The 16,367-nt window shown below is 41.5% G+C and overlaps 2 protein-coding genes across 5 annotated transcripts in view; one reads left to right on the top strand and one right to left on the bottom strand.

The window, feature by feature from the left end:
- scube1 (signal peptide, CUB domain, EGF-like 1) overlaps positions 1–6,227 on the bottom strand; it is a 74,986-nt gene extending 68,759 nt beyond the window's left edge. For all 4 annotated transcript variants that reach the window (XM_034131445.1, XM_034131446.1, XM_034131447.1 and 1 more), the window contains exons 1-2: positions 6,063–6,227; positions 3,249–3,371 (exon numbers count right to left, since the gene is read on the bottom strand). In XM_034131445.1, coding sequence (XP_033987336.1) covers positions 3,249–3,371; positions 6,063–6,150 — 211 coding nt within the window. In that variant the 5' untranslated portion in view covers positions 6,151–6,227. The remainder of the gene's footprint in view (positions 1–3,248; positions 3,372–6,062) is intronic.
- A 2,519-nt stretch (positions 6,228–8,746) lies between these two features.
- samm50l (sorting and assembly machinery component 50 homolog, like) lies at positions 8,747–16,212 on the top strand. Its single transcript, XM_034131509.1, has 15 exons — positions 8,747–8,903; positions 9,717–9,830; positions 10,033–10,134; positions 10,227–10,314; positions 10,422–10,528; positions 11,107–11,237; positions 11,408–11,495; positions 11,978–12,106; positions 12,218–12,289; positions 12,411–12,497; positions 12,731–12,801; positions 13,064–13,131; positions 13,941–14,087; positions 14,332–14,473; positions 15,239–16,212. The coding sequence occupies exons 1-15, from the start codon at positions 8,883–8,885 to the stop codon at positions 15,282–15,284; spliced, it is 1,413 nt and encodes a 470-aa protein (XP_033987400.1). The 5' UTR covers positions 8,747–8,882; the 3' UTR covers positions 15,285–16,212.
- Positions 16,213–16,367: the final 155 nt, after the last annotated feature.

The following is a 16,367-nucleotide window of genomic DNA, read 5'->3' as shown; positions in this document are numbered from 1 at the left end:
TACCGTAAAATGGTTGGGCTTAACATTAGAGATACTGTAAGGAACCAAAACCTCTGAAGAGAGCTCCATTGTGACCCGGTCCTGGTTAATTGGCAGAGAATCGATGGCCAGATGAATAGTATTCCGTCTCAATTGTCTTAAAAGCCTCTGTCTGGATAGACGTACAAACACTACTTAGAATAATATACTGATTTAACCCACTGTTGAGTAGATTTATGTGGCAGTTTAGGCTAGTTTTATTTTGTTTTCAAGGAGTATGACGGGTGCATCTGGAGGTCTCTGAATACCTGCAGGTGCTCTGGACTGAAAGGTCTGATAAGAGGACAAATAAGAGATAACAGTGTGGATGGATCATACCATTCTGAGCCAATGTAATCGTGAGGATTATGGAATCAAAAGTATATGACGATCCTTCAGTTTTATCCAATTTCTCCCACGGTGTGTTTGACTAGACGGTTGAGTGAGTGTTTGCTGATAAGGAATGACGCTGATGATAAAGAAGCAGAGAAGACTTGAGGGAGAGAGAGCTGCTTCCAGGTGCTTCCAGGAATAGCATAGCCACTAATGGTGCTGGCCGGCAAAGTGGCTCGTAATGCCTGTTGATGGAAAACACAGCCGACCAATTACAGCGGCCATATCTAATCACCAGGGTCGGGGGTCAAATCCAAACCACCATTTGTCTTCATTTGATGTCCCTGTCACGAGCTGTTGCCTCATCACTGGATGGAGTTCAATATATCTCAGCGTACAGTCAGGGGGCAAAGGGAGGGGAGTGTGTGTGTAAAGCATGTTTGACACACACACACACACACACACACACACACACACACACCACACACACAACACACACACACCACACACACACACACACACACACCACACACACACACACACACACACCACACACACACACACACACACACACACACACACACACACACACACACACACACACACACACACACACACACACACACACACACACACACACACACACACACACACACACACACACACACACACACACACACACACAGTTCACGCAATGAATTCAAATGCTGGATTTAGAATGGTGATGTAATAAAATGCGGTTGACATTCAAGCTCCGTCAAAGCACAGCAGCCTACAGCTTCCACACACACTTCCACAAAAACACACATACTGATCCAAGTGCTGGCCTTGGTGAAGTGATGTAATAAAAAGTCAGGACAGGTCCGCTCTGACAGCAGCTTTACGGGAGGAAGATTATATTCCTGAAAAGCCCAAACACACTGCCGTCTCCACCAGAGAACAGAGATGTTGTTATTCAGAGTTCAATAGATCTGTGTCCGTCTGTCCAGTGTAATAAATCACACACTGTATGTGAAAGACAACAAAGCTGGATAATAACATAATCAATAATCATTTACACGCCAGGGGTCAGTTGGACCAAAAATGGTGTCATCGTGAGACAGCCGCGCACGCACATGGTAAGAAAAAAAACGATAACACAGAGGGGAGATCAACCCATAGTTATTTATGGAAAATGAAGTGATGACGTCACCTATATAGTAATTGCTTCTGTTATTGTTACAATCTGTCATTCAGCATTTCATTTAAAAGAATGTGTTTTCCTGTGATTTTCTTTCTATACTTCCTGCTAATGGGAGTTATTAAAAGAAGGCGTCCATGCAACGTGGGTACATTTCATATGAGCACATTTTCTCATGCCCTTTTCTAATGCTGCCCCCTAAATTGTGACGATTTGGGTAAGCAGCCGAGAAGACCCAGAGTCAAGTATATGTTTTTTAGCTCCATCATGTTCACAGAACAAAGGAGGAAAAAGCATGGGGAGTTGTAAACATTTTCAAACCAGGGCCAAAGATATCGTAGAAAGAAACGAAGACGTTTGTATTATTATTATCGTCTAAACAACAAACTGTGGCTTATGTTCCAATGCTGGGTTTTTAGTTATTGACAGAGATCAATGGAGTTTTGAATGATGTTGTCTGTCTTTACAAAAAGTTTTGTTTCACTTTGGCCCTAACTATCCCAAGATGATAAGCTGTGTTTAGGCTCCAAGTACAATCTGGTTTTGAGCCCTGGATTTGAACAAAGAGTTGGATAGTTTTGCACAGAAACAAATCATAAGAATCCCTTGTCTTAAGGTTAGACATCATGCTTTAATGGCTGCTTCATTGGAATGTGATGGCATTACACCCACTTACAAAGTACACCCCACTTCATCCAAGTTTTAAAACTGCAATAGTACTGTAACATCATTTATATGAGGGCAATCTGTCCTGAGATAACCACTGAAGCGCACAGTACATGGGAAAAAAAATTACAGGATTACACTGTGTGCTTGTGTGTGTATGTGTGTGTCCGTGTGTAAATAATTGTACGAGCGAGCTAGGATTCTGCATAACACAGAGAGGGAGAGCATATCTGTGCATTTGCTGGAGCTCCAGCTGTGGTGTGCTCTGAGGCAGAAGTGATTGGAGGTGTGAACGCACAGCCAGGTGCTGCCCCGTCTCACCCTGACACCCTCGCTTAGTCCACTTCCTCCCCATTAATTAGGAGATTAGGGGGGGCGACTGGGGGCGGCATGTAGGGGCTGTGAAACTGCTGTCTATAACCAGCCGTTACATCAGAGTCCCCAGATCCAGTCTAGATGTGATTCAGATGTTAGTTCACATCCAACATCAAAGTTTCACTTCAATGAACGTGATCCCAATCAAGTATTATTTGGCCTTGATTCCGATAAGATTTATATTGGGTACTTATACCCATTTCCTCCAGCCGTTTGTGGGCTTTATTGCCACCCTCGCTCAAACAACGCCATATTGCGGGGCCGCGGACTGGCTCGCTTTTTCTCCCTGAGGTGAGGGATGCAGCCCCCTGCTTTAAACCCAACCAATGCGTTTTGAAACATAAATCCCTCCTCGTTTTAGCCTACTACGCTTGTAGGTGTGACTTTTCTTAAGTATTGTCATCAGCATTCATTGAAAAGCCAAAGCATTTTTTGTTAGATCCACTGTTGAAAACTACGTGTACAATAAGCCTGTGACCTAAGATTTTCATCGACATATCTACACTGTAGCTACTGTATGTTCAAATGACAATAAAAGCCTTGAATCCTTGAATGAAGATTTGCCTACGACTAAGAACGCTGTACACAAGCAAGCAAGACGTATATGGAAATAAATACACGAAAAATAAATGAAGAAGACTATCAATATCATTTAAAGTGGAAAAAGGTCACTCACCTTCGCACTGCTTGCCATCTCCCTTGTAGCCTGGCTTGCAGATGCAGTTGTAGGACTTGGGCGTGTTCTGGCAGAGGGCGTCGATGTGGCAGTCGTCCGACCCTTCTGCACACTCGTCTGCATCTGTAAAAACATGTAGACATGGAGGTCAATACCCTATATGTCCCAGTGGATTCAACAAGCCACACTACAGATGGCAAATCAAGATCGGTGTGCGTACTGACCTAATGCATCATTAAAGAGCCATCTCAATTCAAATGTATCACAGTTCACAGATTGTGTGCCATTCAACTGATGTCTCATTACAAGAGGTGTGCGAATAGCACTTCAATTTGCAGGGAGGCAATCGATTAGCACTAAGATGATAACAGTCCTGCACTCGGTTTACTTTTCAAAAATTATTTAGCTTGTTTTAAGCCTATATTAGGATGCAATGACGATGATTTTCCTTCTACTGATGTAAGGCATAATGATTTTACAACAGCTGTTCTTATCCTATGGCTATGGACCCCCCAGAGGATGCTAAATTACTAAGATACGCAGAAAACACAAAATTAAAAATGTTGTATATGAAACAGACCTCCAATCTTTTTTTCTCTTGTGAATTACTGGGTAGTTTTACCTCCTCAGGACTTCTAAATAAATACCTCTTGACATTGTTATAAACCATTGACATGAAAGAGGTGACAGTTGGTCACAAATTAACTTTTCTGAGTTATAAACCTTAGAGACTATCTAGTAATTGGATCACACCAGCCATCGCCAAAAGTGGAATAACCCCATCCGCAACTTCCTACACCGCTACCTCCAACACACTCACACGGACCACACCCGTATTCAGACTTAACCTTCCTTTTGATTTCAGGTTACAATATGTGTCCATAGATAGACAGACAGAAATAAAAACCCATGGCAAAGTACTCAAAATTACTTCTGTGAAAGTTCCCGCTACAGGAGGGATCTCCAACATTTTTCCATTAATATACAAACACTAAAACCGAGCCTAATGAAAGCTGCGTTTGAGTTGCATTGTGGGAAATGGGGTACTCAGCTTTTTTGGAACTTGCTTCATACTGGGGACTAGTCAGGATGTATTCAAATGCTCTAATTTTGACAATTATTTAAGTTCATCTGTCTCTTGCATTGCCCTAACTTGAAAGTGTGATATAAAGTTATATAAACAGATATGTATGGCTTTATTAGATCCTAAGACACTCTTAATGTCTCAATTTATAAACGTTTTTTGTCAAGGTTTGTTCAAGGTCTCAGATGCAGAGAACAGAGGGTTTAACGGTTATAATTGATCAGGTTATTGATAGAGGAGCCAGTCACATCTGGGCCCAAATCCCAGGGTGAAGGGCCAAGTCATCACACACACACACACACACACACACACACACACACACACACACACACACACACACACACACACACACACACACACACACACACACACACACACACACACACACACACACACACACACACACACACACACACACACACACACACACACACACACACACACACACACACACACACACACACACACACACACACACACACACACACACACACACACACACTCTTGGCTGTCATATGTATTGTTCAGCAGAGCTTTGACCCCAGAGCTCCTTTGCATCAGAGTATAAATAGACTGTGTGTAGTAAGTTAGTCGACCCGGCTGGAAGCGGCCTGTGGTTCAGCCCCTGCTCTCTTTCTGGCTCTTTGCCCGGCTCAGCTGTATAACGGAAATAAATAAACGATAAAACGGAATATACAATAAATATTTTCCCTGGTAAAAAAAAAAAGCAGTGAGCTGCAGGGAAAAGCGAGAGAGAGAGACAGAGTTTAGGAGTAAAGGCAGCAACAAGTTTAAGTCTTTTGTATGGGATGAAATGCTGCAAGAGGAGCCACAATGTTTAATCTTCTCTTCAATGGTGGGCTTTATATACATGAGTGCCCCTGGTTTTGACAAAGCCTTTTCCTGCATGGTGGCTCGTGGTCTTCACGCTTTCACTGAGGTGGGAGGCTGAACAATGTGCTGCTGCCTGGTCGATATGGCCCCTGCTGCCTACCGGCTCCTCCTGGGATCTGGACGCTCCCTGCTGCCACCACCACCCCCTCTCCACCCACATTAACACACACACAGAGCCTCCACCTCCACCAAACCCGGAGACAAGATGCTCTAGCGGCTGAGTCGACTTCTAAAAACCACCATCGGTAAATCATTTGCCCCATTTGCACACGGTGAAATATTTAAACAGGCAGCCCTCTCACTCCAAATCACAGCAAATGAGTGTTTAACCCAGAGAGCAAGCTGCGGTTTCCGATTGAAATTGACCTTTGCGCGCAGGAAACACAAGTTCCAGTGAAGTCTGGGACGCCGTTAAACCGACTGGAAAACCATTTGCGCATCTCAAACGTGAGGTGCAACTCACTTTCTAGCTGATTTTTAAATACATGTGAAGTAGGAGATACGAAAATTATAAAATGCAGTTGTAATACAACAGAAATTTGAGTTTCAAGTTGTATACAGTGTGCCATTTTTACGCTGCTGTTCTAATATTACAGTTGATGAAAAGCCACGCTACTCTACCTAATAATATTAATATAGGAACTTCCTGTGCTATCAAAAGGCACGTTTAAAGTGGCCCACGTGTGCTTTATGATTAAAATGCAATCTCCGTTGATATCATTAGAATATTCCAAGTAGTTTTTCACTCATGTTTCATCATTTTTACCGGTAAAGCCAACAAAATGTGCATTTCATGGTTGACAATAAAGCAAGACAGAGGAAAGGGGAGCTCTTACCTGCGAGTCCGACATTCCCCATCACCCTGCAAGTATTTATGAGGAGGATAAACAAACAAACGTCCCGGGAAAAACAAGCGCTCCCCATGCTGACAGACGGTGTGAGGATTCAGCAGGGCTTTTCTGGGGGTTTGGACTGTGTGTGTGTGAATGTGTGAGTGTGTGTGTGTGTGTGTGTCTCTGATACGAGAGGAGGAGGACCGCTTCTGCTGGACGGGCAGCGGCGGGCAGAGAGAGGGGGGAGAGAGAGAGGGAACAGCAGGAGAGAGCGGAGGCGATCGGAGCCTCCTGATTGGCTAGTTTGTACCGGTGGAGGGAGAGAAAGAGAGAGAGAGAGAGAGAGAGAGAGAGAGAGAGAGACTGGGGAGAGAGAGAGGTGAGCAGCGCAGCGTCATGATGTGGATACTCAAAGTTCGTTCTCCAAACCCTTAAACCCAAGCTAAAAACATAAGCAAAAAAAAAAAAAAAATCCCAGTTTGAATTAACCCCAATTGACATTTATGGGGGGTTAAATGTATATAAGAAGTGAATTTTAGTGGCCTAGATTTTTGACTGACTTTTCGATAACTATATTTTTTGTTATAAACTGCAAAATCCTTAAAGTGGACCTATCATGCTATATTTGAATAATATAGTGTAGGACATACCTATATAAGGCATATTTATACTTTTTGTTTTTTAAAATACCAAACAGATCATGCATTTTAGCCATGCCTCATTTCGCTCAATTTGCACTTTTTTAGCTCTGTTTTTGCAAGGGCTGATTCTGTGAGAACAGCACCACCTACATGCCTGGCATATGTACTACAGCGTCTCCAGCGCTATCGAACGGCAATGGCCGCCGTGGCTGTCTCCTCCTGATTGGTGGAGTTGGCCCAATAGCCGTAGCGCCACTGTCCTGACGTCAGGACAGTGTTCAAATCTGGATCAGTTTTTATCAGATCCGTTGCAGTCCCTTTTTTAGAGATTTGGGTATGGAGGAAAATAGAGAGGGTTGTGTTTTCTGACACTTGGTGAGTTCTCTGGAACACATATTCATGTATAAAAGACGTACAAAAGTGCATTTTGCATGATAGGTCCCCTTTAAATATAAACTGTTAAAACGAGAAAATGAACTACAGTCAAACTGTTCATAACTGATGTCGAGCACCTGTCTGTGACTTGGGGTCATAAGCCAAAAAAGTTGGAAACCAAAAGAGGAATTGTGTTTATTTTACTTCATATATTAATTATCCTGCAAGGATCCTTTTACATATTGTAGCTGTTTTACACTATTTAAACATAATTCCAAAATGATAATTCCCTGTGCGAACTAAGGACCCCTGAAGGTCCAAAAAGCCGTAGTTTGGGAATCACGTAGTCATTACAGCAAAAGGGCAATTTGAGAAGCACAGACTCAGGGAGTAACAGGGTTTATCAAGATTCATATTCACTTATTGACGCACTTTTCTGAAACATTACTCGAATGAAGTTTTAAGAATTAAGTAATACTGACACCTAGTGATGGGACATGAACGTGCAGGAGTGCATTACCCCCATTCAGCGCTGTATATATCTGTATAGGGCTTTGCCCCCATTGTAGGCTACTGCGCACCACCTTATATAATGAAATGAATGAATTGGACAGACAAACATCAGACAGGGCAGTTTTACAGGAACACTAGTTGGTGTATAGGTCTTTGCAGAAAATAGGTAGGGGTAATGTGTGTGGGGGCACACTCAATGGGGGCCATAGGTCACCAGGTTAATCCATAGGTCAGGGGTCACCAAACACTCGTTTATTTTAAGGATTAAAAACAGTCAAAATAAATATGGGGATTCTCATTGTTTTAAGTCTTTTTAAATGAGGTTAAAGTTAAAGGACAACAATATTCCACGTTGTTGTCATCCTGAGCTAAGAAAGAAGTTCATGGTTTAGGTAGTGATTTAGGTTGTGTATAGTGAATGTAGCTGTTTTATTGAGGCCATTATATGCAAACGAAAAATGAATAGTTACAAAAATAAAATAAAAACTTAAAAAAGTAAATTAAAAGACTTGAACAGTGAATGAGGTCGTTAAATTATTTCAGTAGTTTTCTTTCATATTGAATGTATATATAGCCTCTAGCTATGTCTAGTAACACTTTTATTGACGCCATTTTTAATTTAAACAAACCACAACAAAAACCACACTTAAAGACAAGGCCGAAACTGTCTGGGAACTCACCAAAATTGTTCTCTTTCCAAATTCAGGTGCACTTAACGAGTGTTTTATTCAGACGCTGCCAGTTTCTGTTCATTTTGAAGTGAAGACGACGAGAAAGTAGACAAATACCGCCATCTTCTGGACGAGCTCCTTCAAAACGTGACTCTGACTGAGCCTGTCCCGCCCACTTCAATGATTTCTCATTTCTAACCAATCACAGAGAGAAGACAGAATGATGCATTTAAAAGCAATGCATTTGCTAGCTTCTATAATTGTATCTCAGTTGGAAGCTTTTTATTCCAATTCCACTCATTGCTTCCTTGCTCATTATAAAGCCACGTATCCAGCAGCACTGTTGCCTGTCACCCTGCTATATATGCATGACCTTGTATACGGGAAACATAAAAATACATTTATAAAACCACGTGACGAGGTTAGAATGAAAGACAGCTCTTGAGGTTCACGTAGAAAACGAGGAGTGCATGAACGCAACGCGAGATCTCATCAACTGTCATGGCGTCTCCCTTGAAGGGGGATAGGTAGTGGAGAAAGTAGCCGCTGTCATTTATCAGTTTTCTCCTGTTTACAGAGCAGGTAACCCCGACTGAAGAGGCCTTTAGGAGCGGATATTAACCATGGGGACTGTCCATGCTAAGGTAAACTCCATTATCCCTGGCAGCTGGCCTTTATGTGCCTTTTTTTACCATGACCTCCCTGCCCAGTCAGACTCACTAGCATTTGTACTCGATGTACTGTTCAATACAGCTGGATAAAGACGAACAATAAAGAATACTGTCTGGTTACATTACGTGTGTACTGGGGAACTGCATGTGGTGAAAAGCTGTATCTTTGACTGAAGCTCATTTAAATGCTCGTAATGTTACCAATATAGGCCTGGCGGGATTTTTCTAATTTAGATATCATATGTATGACAAACTAACTCGTTGTAACCACGATTTGTGGTAGTATTTTAACGTGGTTTTGTGTTTTCAGACAGTTTTCATACAAGAATATCACTAAAAGCCGTTTCATAATGTGTAATTAACACCACAAATAGATTCAATTTACTGTCACAGTCTTTCATTTGAGAAATGTGCTTCTTTAACCTACTTACCTTACCACCTTCCAAACTGACTCCCCATGCAGTGACTTTCACTTGTCAGGACATCAGATACTCTCTTTTAAAGGCCCACTCATTGACCTAATGACTCAATGACAGCAGTCCTTTTTAAAGGTGCCATGCATACCTTCCTTGTTTTAAGTGTATCAGACTTTTAAGATTATTTTAAAAGTCTCACCTGACTTTTAGATACACAAACCAAATTTAAACTCGGAAATATAGTTAGAGTTTGGCTCAACTTCTGTAGTCAAAGAAGGTTTATTGGGGAGATTTTTATAAATTGTTTTAACTTTGCATTACATTGTTAATGTAGTGTTACTTAAAGGCATTGTGCTTATCATGGTTGCAGAGTCTGGATCCTCTCCCGATGCATGGCCGAGATTTGGGCGTCCACCCTGATGACTTGGTCGAGCTTCCAGAACCGGAGCAGGAATCCAAGCAGGAGATCCTCGAAAACAAAGCTGTAAGTAGCAGTAATATCAGACTAGATTTTGTGATAAAAACAAATATAAGTATTTATAAATAGTACCTGTAAAAGAACTCAAGTGAAACAAATATGGATTTGAATTGCTATCACAGTCTTAGTACCTGCAGCTACATGCATGTGTCTGCATTTGTATACGATGGTTATGTTGGAGTAATCCAGGTAAAACCTATTTTTGCAGGTGGTCGTCCAACATGTTAACGTCCAAGGTCTTGGAAGAACTAAAGAGGATCTGCTCGGCTATGAGATCTCTGAAGTTTTCCACGCAAAAAACCTCATTGATGTACGTATTTATTACTGAGTACATTAAGGAATGATAGCACTCAGTTTCAGTATTGGAGAAGTTGCAAAGCTCTGTTTCTTTTTCGGTTACAGGTGATGAAAAAATCTCACATCGCCAGACAGAAGCTTCTCCGCCTGGGAATCTTCAAAGAGGTGGAGGTTCTTATCGATACATCTGAAGGTAACTCATTCCGACCTTGTAATAAAAAATACCGCCACAAAAACAAACAATTTATTGAATAATAGCTGTAACACACCTTCTTCCTCCTGATTGGTTCTCTTCCCCAGGTTCAGACGCCTTGCCCAACGGTCTGGATGTAACTTTTGAAGTGACGGAGGTAAAGAGGCTGACAGGAAGCTACAACACCATGGTTGGCAACAATGAAGGAAGCATGGTGAGAGAAACAACACTTGCATATAATTCATGTTAGTCATATTTGTCACTTTATTGGCTATGGATGGAGCACTATTCAATAAGATAATTGATACAAGGTGATACAATTGTCAACTTAGGTTATAGGGCCAGTGGGCATTTTAATCACTTAAATCAGGATTTATTGCAGTCCGTCTGTCAGATTATTTTAACTATGGCACAAAAAGCCAGAACCTTTTTTAATTTCCTTTCCTTACTACACTTTTATATTCAGAATAAGAAATAAGGTTTATGTTATATTGGTTATGTTATAGGTGTCAGGATCAGATCTTGGGCATGTAAAGCTTATTCCGTTAGATTAGAGATGTAATGATTATTCGATGAAGGTAGATTATTAAGGAAACCGTTTTAGTTCTAGTAACAACAGAAAATGTATTTTTTAATATTTATAGAAAATAGGCTTTCGACATGCCACAGCAGAAAAGAGGATATTGTAACAAGTTAATAACATTGGATGAAACTGGACACAGGCTGCTTTTACAGTGAAACAGAAATGTTCACAGAACATGGTGGCTTCATAGTATTGGTTTGGTCTTTCAGGTGCTGGGTGTGAAGTTACCTAACGTGTTCGGTCGAGCTGAGAAACTCAGCTTCCAGTTCTCCTACGGGACCAAGGAGACGTCATACGGCCTGTCCTTCTTCAAGCCCCAGCCCGGGAACTTCGAACGCAAGTATGTCAGTGAATGTTGCAAATAGACTGTTAACTGTGTGTCCAAGAAAATCTGACTTCATAAAGTATAAGCACTTTTTACAGATGGCTGATTCCTAAGTCTTGGATTGCCAGTAAATGCATCACCAGGGCTCTGAGTTGTTTTTTAAGATACTGTGTCCTCTGTTTCAGCCTCATCCTCAACCTGTACAAAGTCACCGGTCAGTTCCCATGGAGCTCCTTAAAAGAAACCGACAGAGGCGCATCTGCAGAGTTTAATGTAAGAGGCCGTGTGTGTGGCTGTGTGTTTCCGAGTGAAAAATTGACATTTTAAGTAGATTCAGAGTGAACAAGAGACCATTCAAATTAATAACCAATATCAATACAGATACATTTCCTCCTTATGTTTATGTACAAAAATAAATTCATTCGAGATTCATTTCACCCACCTTTTAAACTGCTTAGTTTGTACCATAATAACCTTTATTTTTATTTTTATTTGTGGACTTTTTTATTTTTAAATGCATTGGCATAGGTAGAGAATCCAGAAAGAAAGAGTCAAACATGTGACTGTGGGCATGCATGCTCTGCATTTGTTTACAGCAGTGTGTAAATCCAATCTGAACACTTGAATTTGCCAGCATTTGTTTTAATACTGTTGAACCATGCAGGATTGACACATTATCTGCAAGGAAAAGTGTAACTGATGAGTTAACTCAAACGTCTTCAGCTCACGTTCTCCCCTTTCCTTTCCTCCTGCAGTTCCCCCTCGGGATGACCAACCACACGTTGAAGTGGGAGGGTGTGTGGAGGGAGCTGGGCTGCCTGGCGCGCAGTGCGTCCTTCGCCGTGCGGGAGGAGAGCGGACACTCGCTGAAATCTGCCCTCTCGGTACAACCTGGAGTCTGGACTCCTCCTTGTGTCATATCATTTTAAATAAATGTTTATTAGTGCTATAAATATGATTTCTTTCAACACATCTCCTGTTTTGTTTGTTTGCAGCACACTGTGTCGATCGATTCAAGGAATTCTGCTATCTTCCCCAGCAGGGGTGCATTACTCCGGATCAACCAGGTTAGTGTGCACATGTGTCTAATAATAAGGGACCCTGAAAATACACTGCGAAATCACTGTTAAAGGTCATTCACTGTGTCCCTGATAATGATTATAAGCATTTCATGTGTTTGTTCTGCAGGAACTGGCTGGGTACACGGGTGGAGACGCCAGCTTCTTGAAGGAGGATTTTGAGCTGCAGCTCAACAAACGACTTTTCTGGGACTCGGTAAGACAGAAATAAGACACGCCAGACTGGTTTAACAATATTTGTCTTTTAAAAGCTGCAAACACCTTAGTTTGTTCTTTCTTTCAGTGTGCTTTTAGTTGATGAATTGCATTAAAGAACCACCAGTGGGCGATAAAGCCGCACTAGAGGAGTGGAACAAAAAACGTTGTTCTGCTTAACTGAATACTTCTAAGGTTTTGTGTTATTAACAGAAACGTTGTGTGTCCTCTCAGGTCTTGTCTGCTTCTCTGTGGGGTGGGATGCTTTGTCCCATCGGAGGACAGCCGTCCTGCATCGCTGACAGGTACGTCTGATCCAAGAGCTGCCATCTGGCTCTGACACATCTAACCTTCATTTACTACTCCCAATGAGAACACACTGTGGCTCTTTTGATAAAGATGATGCTCTCAAGATGTTAATATCTGTTTAAAAATCTAAACTTGATTATAAGCTTGGGCTACTTGTGAATTGACCAATCTTTTTGTGTTTTGTTTTTTTGTCTTAAACGTTGTACTATTAATGACATTCTGGGTAAATGGTTTAATGAAAGAATCTATTTTTTCCAGGTTCTACCTTGGAGGTCCCACCAGTGTACGAGGGTTTGGGATGTATAGCATTGGGCCACAGAGTGAAGGTACAAAAACATTATAGTTAAATTAATGAGTTTTTTTCTTTTTTAAATCAGCTGTACCTTAAAGGTAGGGTAGGTAAGTTTGAGAAACCGGCTCGAGATCGCTAGAATTTGAAAATACACAACCGGAGAAAATCTGCCACTTCCTTACAGAGCCCCTCCTCCAACACACACGAACGCGCACATGACCAATGAGGGCACGAGATAAGTTTGTGCACAGATGGAAGGCTGGTAGGCAGGTAGGCCATCCAGTTATTTTAGCCGGGCCGGCTAAAATGATTGGTCGTACTTTTTACAGTATTACGGCTTCCACAGATAAAACATTTTAATGGATTTTTTGTCTCTTAAGCACTTAAGATATTCATTGCTATCGGGATGTTAAGAGCATTCCATGGAATATAACAAAAAGTGTATCTCGAGCCGGTTTCTCAAACTTACCTACCCCACCTTTAATCAATCATCTTTGTCAAAAAATAATGGGACAGTCAATATGGGGCTTACTGTCCAAAACTATAAGACAAAGACAAACTTCTTAGTTAACAAATAGTTTTACCAACCATTAAATATTGTTGGGCCTTAGTGGTAAAGACAATAAGACTACAACACCCTTTGATTGATTACAGCTGGAAACCGTTGTTCCACATCATGTTTCATGTCTAATTCTACACTGTCACCATCCACACACAATACCCCTCCATAAAGAGAAGTACTTAAAATAATGAATAAAGTGCTGCGGCTGTAAGCATGTGTGTATGTTTAAGTAAGTAAGCACACTACATATCTTGGTTTAATGCCCTCTCTTTGTGCTCCAGGTGACTATCTTGGTGGAGAGGCGTACTGGGCAGGTGGTCTGCACCTCTACACTCCTCTGCCCTTCAGACCGGGCAAGGGGGGCTTCGGTGACCTTTTCAGAACGCACTTCTTCCTCAATGCAGGAAACCTCTGCAACCTCAACTACGGTGGGTGACTAAAGAAATTAGTAAATGCATAAATACAGCACCTGCAGTGTTCAAAGAAGTACCAAGTGAACAATGAACAATGAACAATCAACAAATCCCCACTCCAGAATTTGTTATAGTGCATTTAAGCCACATTTGAATATTCTCAAGCATCTTTTCAGTATGTTTCTGGAATGTGAATCACTTTTGAGTGACAGTGGGATATCCCAGGTGGGCGTTGACATGTCGGGTGTTATGTGTGCAGGTGAGGGTCCCCGGGCTCACCTTCAGAAGATGGCAGAGTGTCTTCGCTGGTCGTACGGAGCAGGCATCGTGTTGCGGCTCGGGAACATCGCCAGGCTGGAGCTCAACTACTGTGTGCCCATGGGAGTTCAGAGTGGAGACAGGTACACTATTCACTAACACTCCCAGATATTACAGGGATATTTCTGGACTCATAACAAACTGCAAGAGAGTTTTTGTCTTGCATTGATTGCACAGGTTTGATCTCAGGACCATTTGGGTTATGCGGTAATTCGCATTGCTGAAATCCAGTTTACTACAGCAGTGTAACCACAAAGTAAACACAATTTGCTGTGATTTAATTGCAAATTGTTTTTATTTGGGTTTAAGGATACCAAAATAACTACATTATGATGCTGATGTGTAAAAAAAACATGTCAAAAGTCTGACATTTTTTAATAATTGTTTTCTGAATGTAGTTCCAGAGACGGCTACAATATTTCTTTCTTCCATTTCTGATTCAACAATGTCTATGTCAGTGTTGTCAGGAAAATCCAAACACTGACTGGCTTTCACACAACGGCATCATGTAAATAGTGCGCTCAATTTGGACAATTTCAACCCATTTTGGCCCAGACATTTAGTTTCTTTTGCTACAAATGGAAAAAGTGTAAAAGAAGCTTGTTCTCTCCGCCTCTATGCTGAAACTAGAGGCTACATTAGCCTGCTACAAGCATAGCACACACAACTAACTCTCCTTACCAACTTGTTAGTTTTAATGATGAGTGAAAAAAACAACAACGCTATCTCTGGTTCTGCATCTTTATCTCTTATTCAAAATGCTGCAAACTGATTAAGGAAATAAAGAATTGTCTTAAGTTGACACTCATTCCTTACTTGTTGTTTCTCTTTCTTCTCTCCTCTCTTAGGATATGTGATGGTGTACAGTTTGGAGCAGGAATCCGCTTCCTGTGACCTCATCACTCCTCTGCCCTCACTCCTCCAGCACAGGCTGTGACGTGAAAAGGGAGAACGTCTTGTTTGTCACCTGTAAACGTGTTGTAGAGTGTGTACACTAGCATGGGTCCTTTTTCTTGGGGAATTGTGCCTGACCCCCCAAACCCTCCTTTGATACACTGAGCAAGGCTTTTGGAACAACAAAGTGCCAGTGCCATAAAACTAGTGAAGCTTTTTACAGTTAAAAGGGAACGGGCTTGAGAGTCAAAGTAATCAAGATGTAATCAAGATGTAATCAAGATGTACACAAGACGTACACAAGACATGACTATAGGGCGAAAGAAATCTTTTACAACCTTCAACATCATGTCAGGACTTTTTCTCTCTTCAATAACAGCTGATTTAGGGTTTTGTTTTGAGTTTTAGCCTCTTTCCTTGGTTTGAGTTCTTCAGCACTGGCACCTTGTCTGTGGAAAAGTCATCTACCAGTGATTTCCCCCACCTCGTTTCCTGTGGTGACACAAAGTAAATTATTTTACAGAATGTTAAAAGAGATTTTGGGCATGTTCCCTTTTTTTGCCTTCCAGGACTGCTTCTTATTCGGGAGCAGGACTTTATAATGATTTTGTTTTGACAGTTTACTGTACGCCACACACCCTTCTGACCTAACTGGTTTTGTTGAGATGCACTGTGTGATTGAAAGATTGCAATGGAATGAACCGGGAGAAAATGGCACTTTTGATTTAGAGTAGCGGTGTTAGAAGGGAATCGGCCGTCTGCTAAAGCAGTTTGTTCACACATTGTTGAAGAACAGCGGGATGACCTCCCAAGGTGGGAACCCCCCCCCCCTCCTCCCCCAAGCAACATCCACCACCAGTGCTCTTACCGTTAGTCCTCTTTTTAATGTTGTTGAAGATATTCACAATAAATCACAGCTGCTCCCCGAGTTTCTCTATGAATCCTTTGTTTTCTCAATTAAACATTGTAAAATCAAGTATGGAATCGATCAAATGCAGTAATCAGTTCTGGACCTTCTGCGCTGGGCTTAATTTAAAATATGTTTAGTTCTTGTTGCCTCTAACCCTCAATCTACCAAAATAT

This window comes from Trematomus bernacchii, unplaced genomic scaffold (genome assembly GCF_902827165.1).
Source record: "Trematomus bernacchii unplaced genomic scaffold, fTreBer1.1, whole genome shotgun sequence".
NCBI lineage: Eukaryota > Metazoa > Chordata > Actinopteri > Perciformes > Nototheniidae > Trematomus > Trematomus bernacchii.
The sequence above is the reverse complement of the archived record's forward strand: the minus strand, read 5'-3'. Positions and strand labels throughout refer to the sequence as shown.

Excerpts from the sequence above, each read along its gene's own strand:
- samm50l (XM_034131509.1), top strand. The coding sequence starts at position 8,883 with ATGGGGACTGTCCATGCTAAG. Across the intron at positions 9,831-10,032 it reads AGATCCTCGAAAACAAAGCT|GTGGTCGTCCAACATGTTAA; the intron begins GTAAGTAGCAGT and ends CTATTTTTGCAG. Across the intron at positions 11,238-11,407 it reads CCCGGGAACTTCGAACGCAA|CCTCATCCTCAACCTGTACA; the intron begins GTATGTCAGTGA and ends CCTCTGTTTCAG.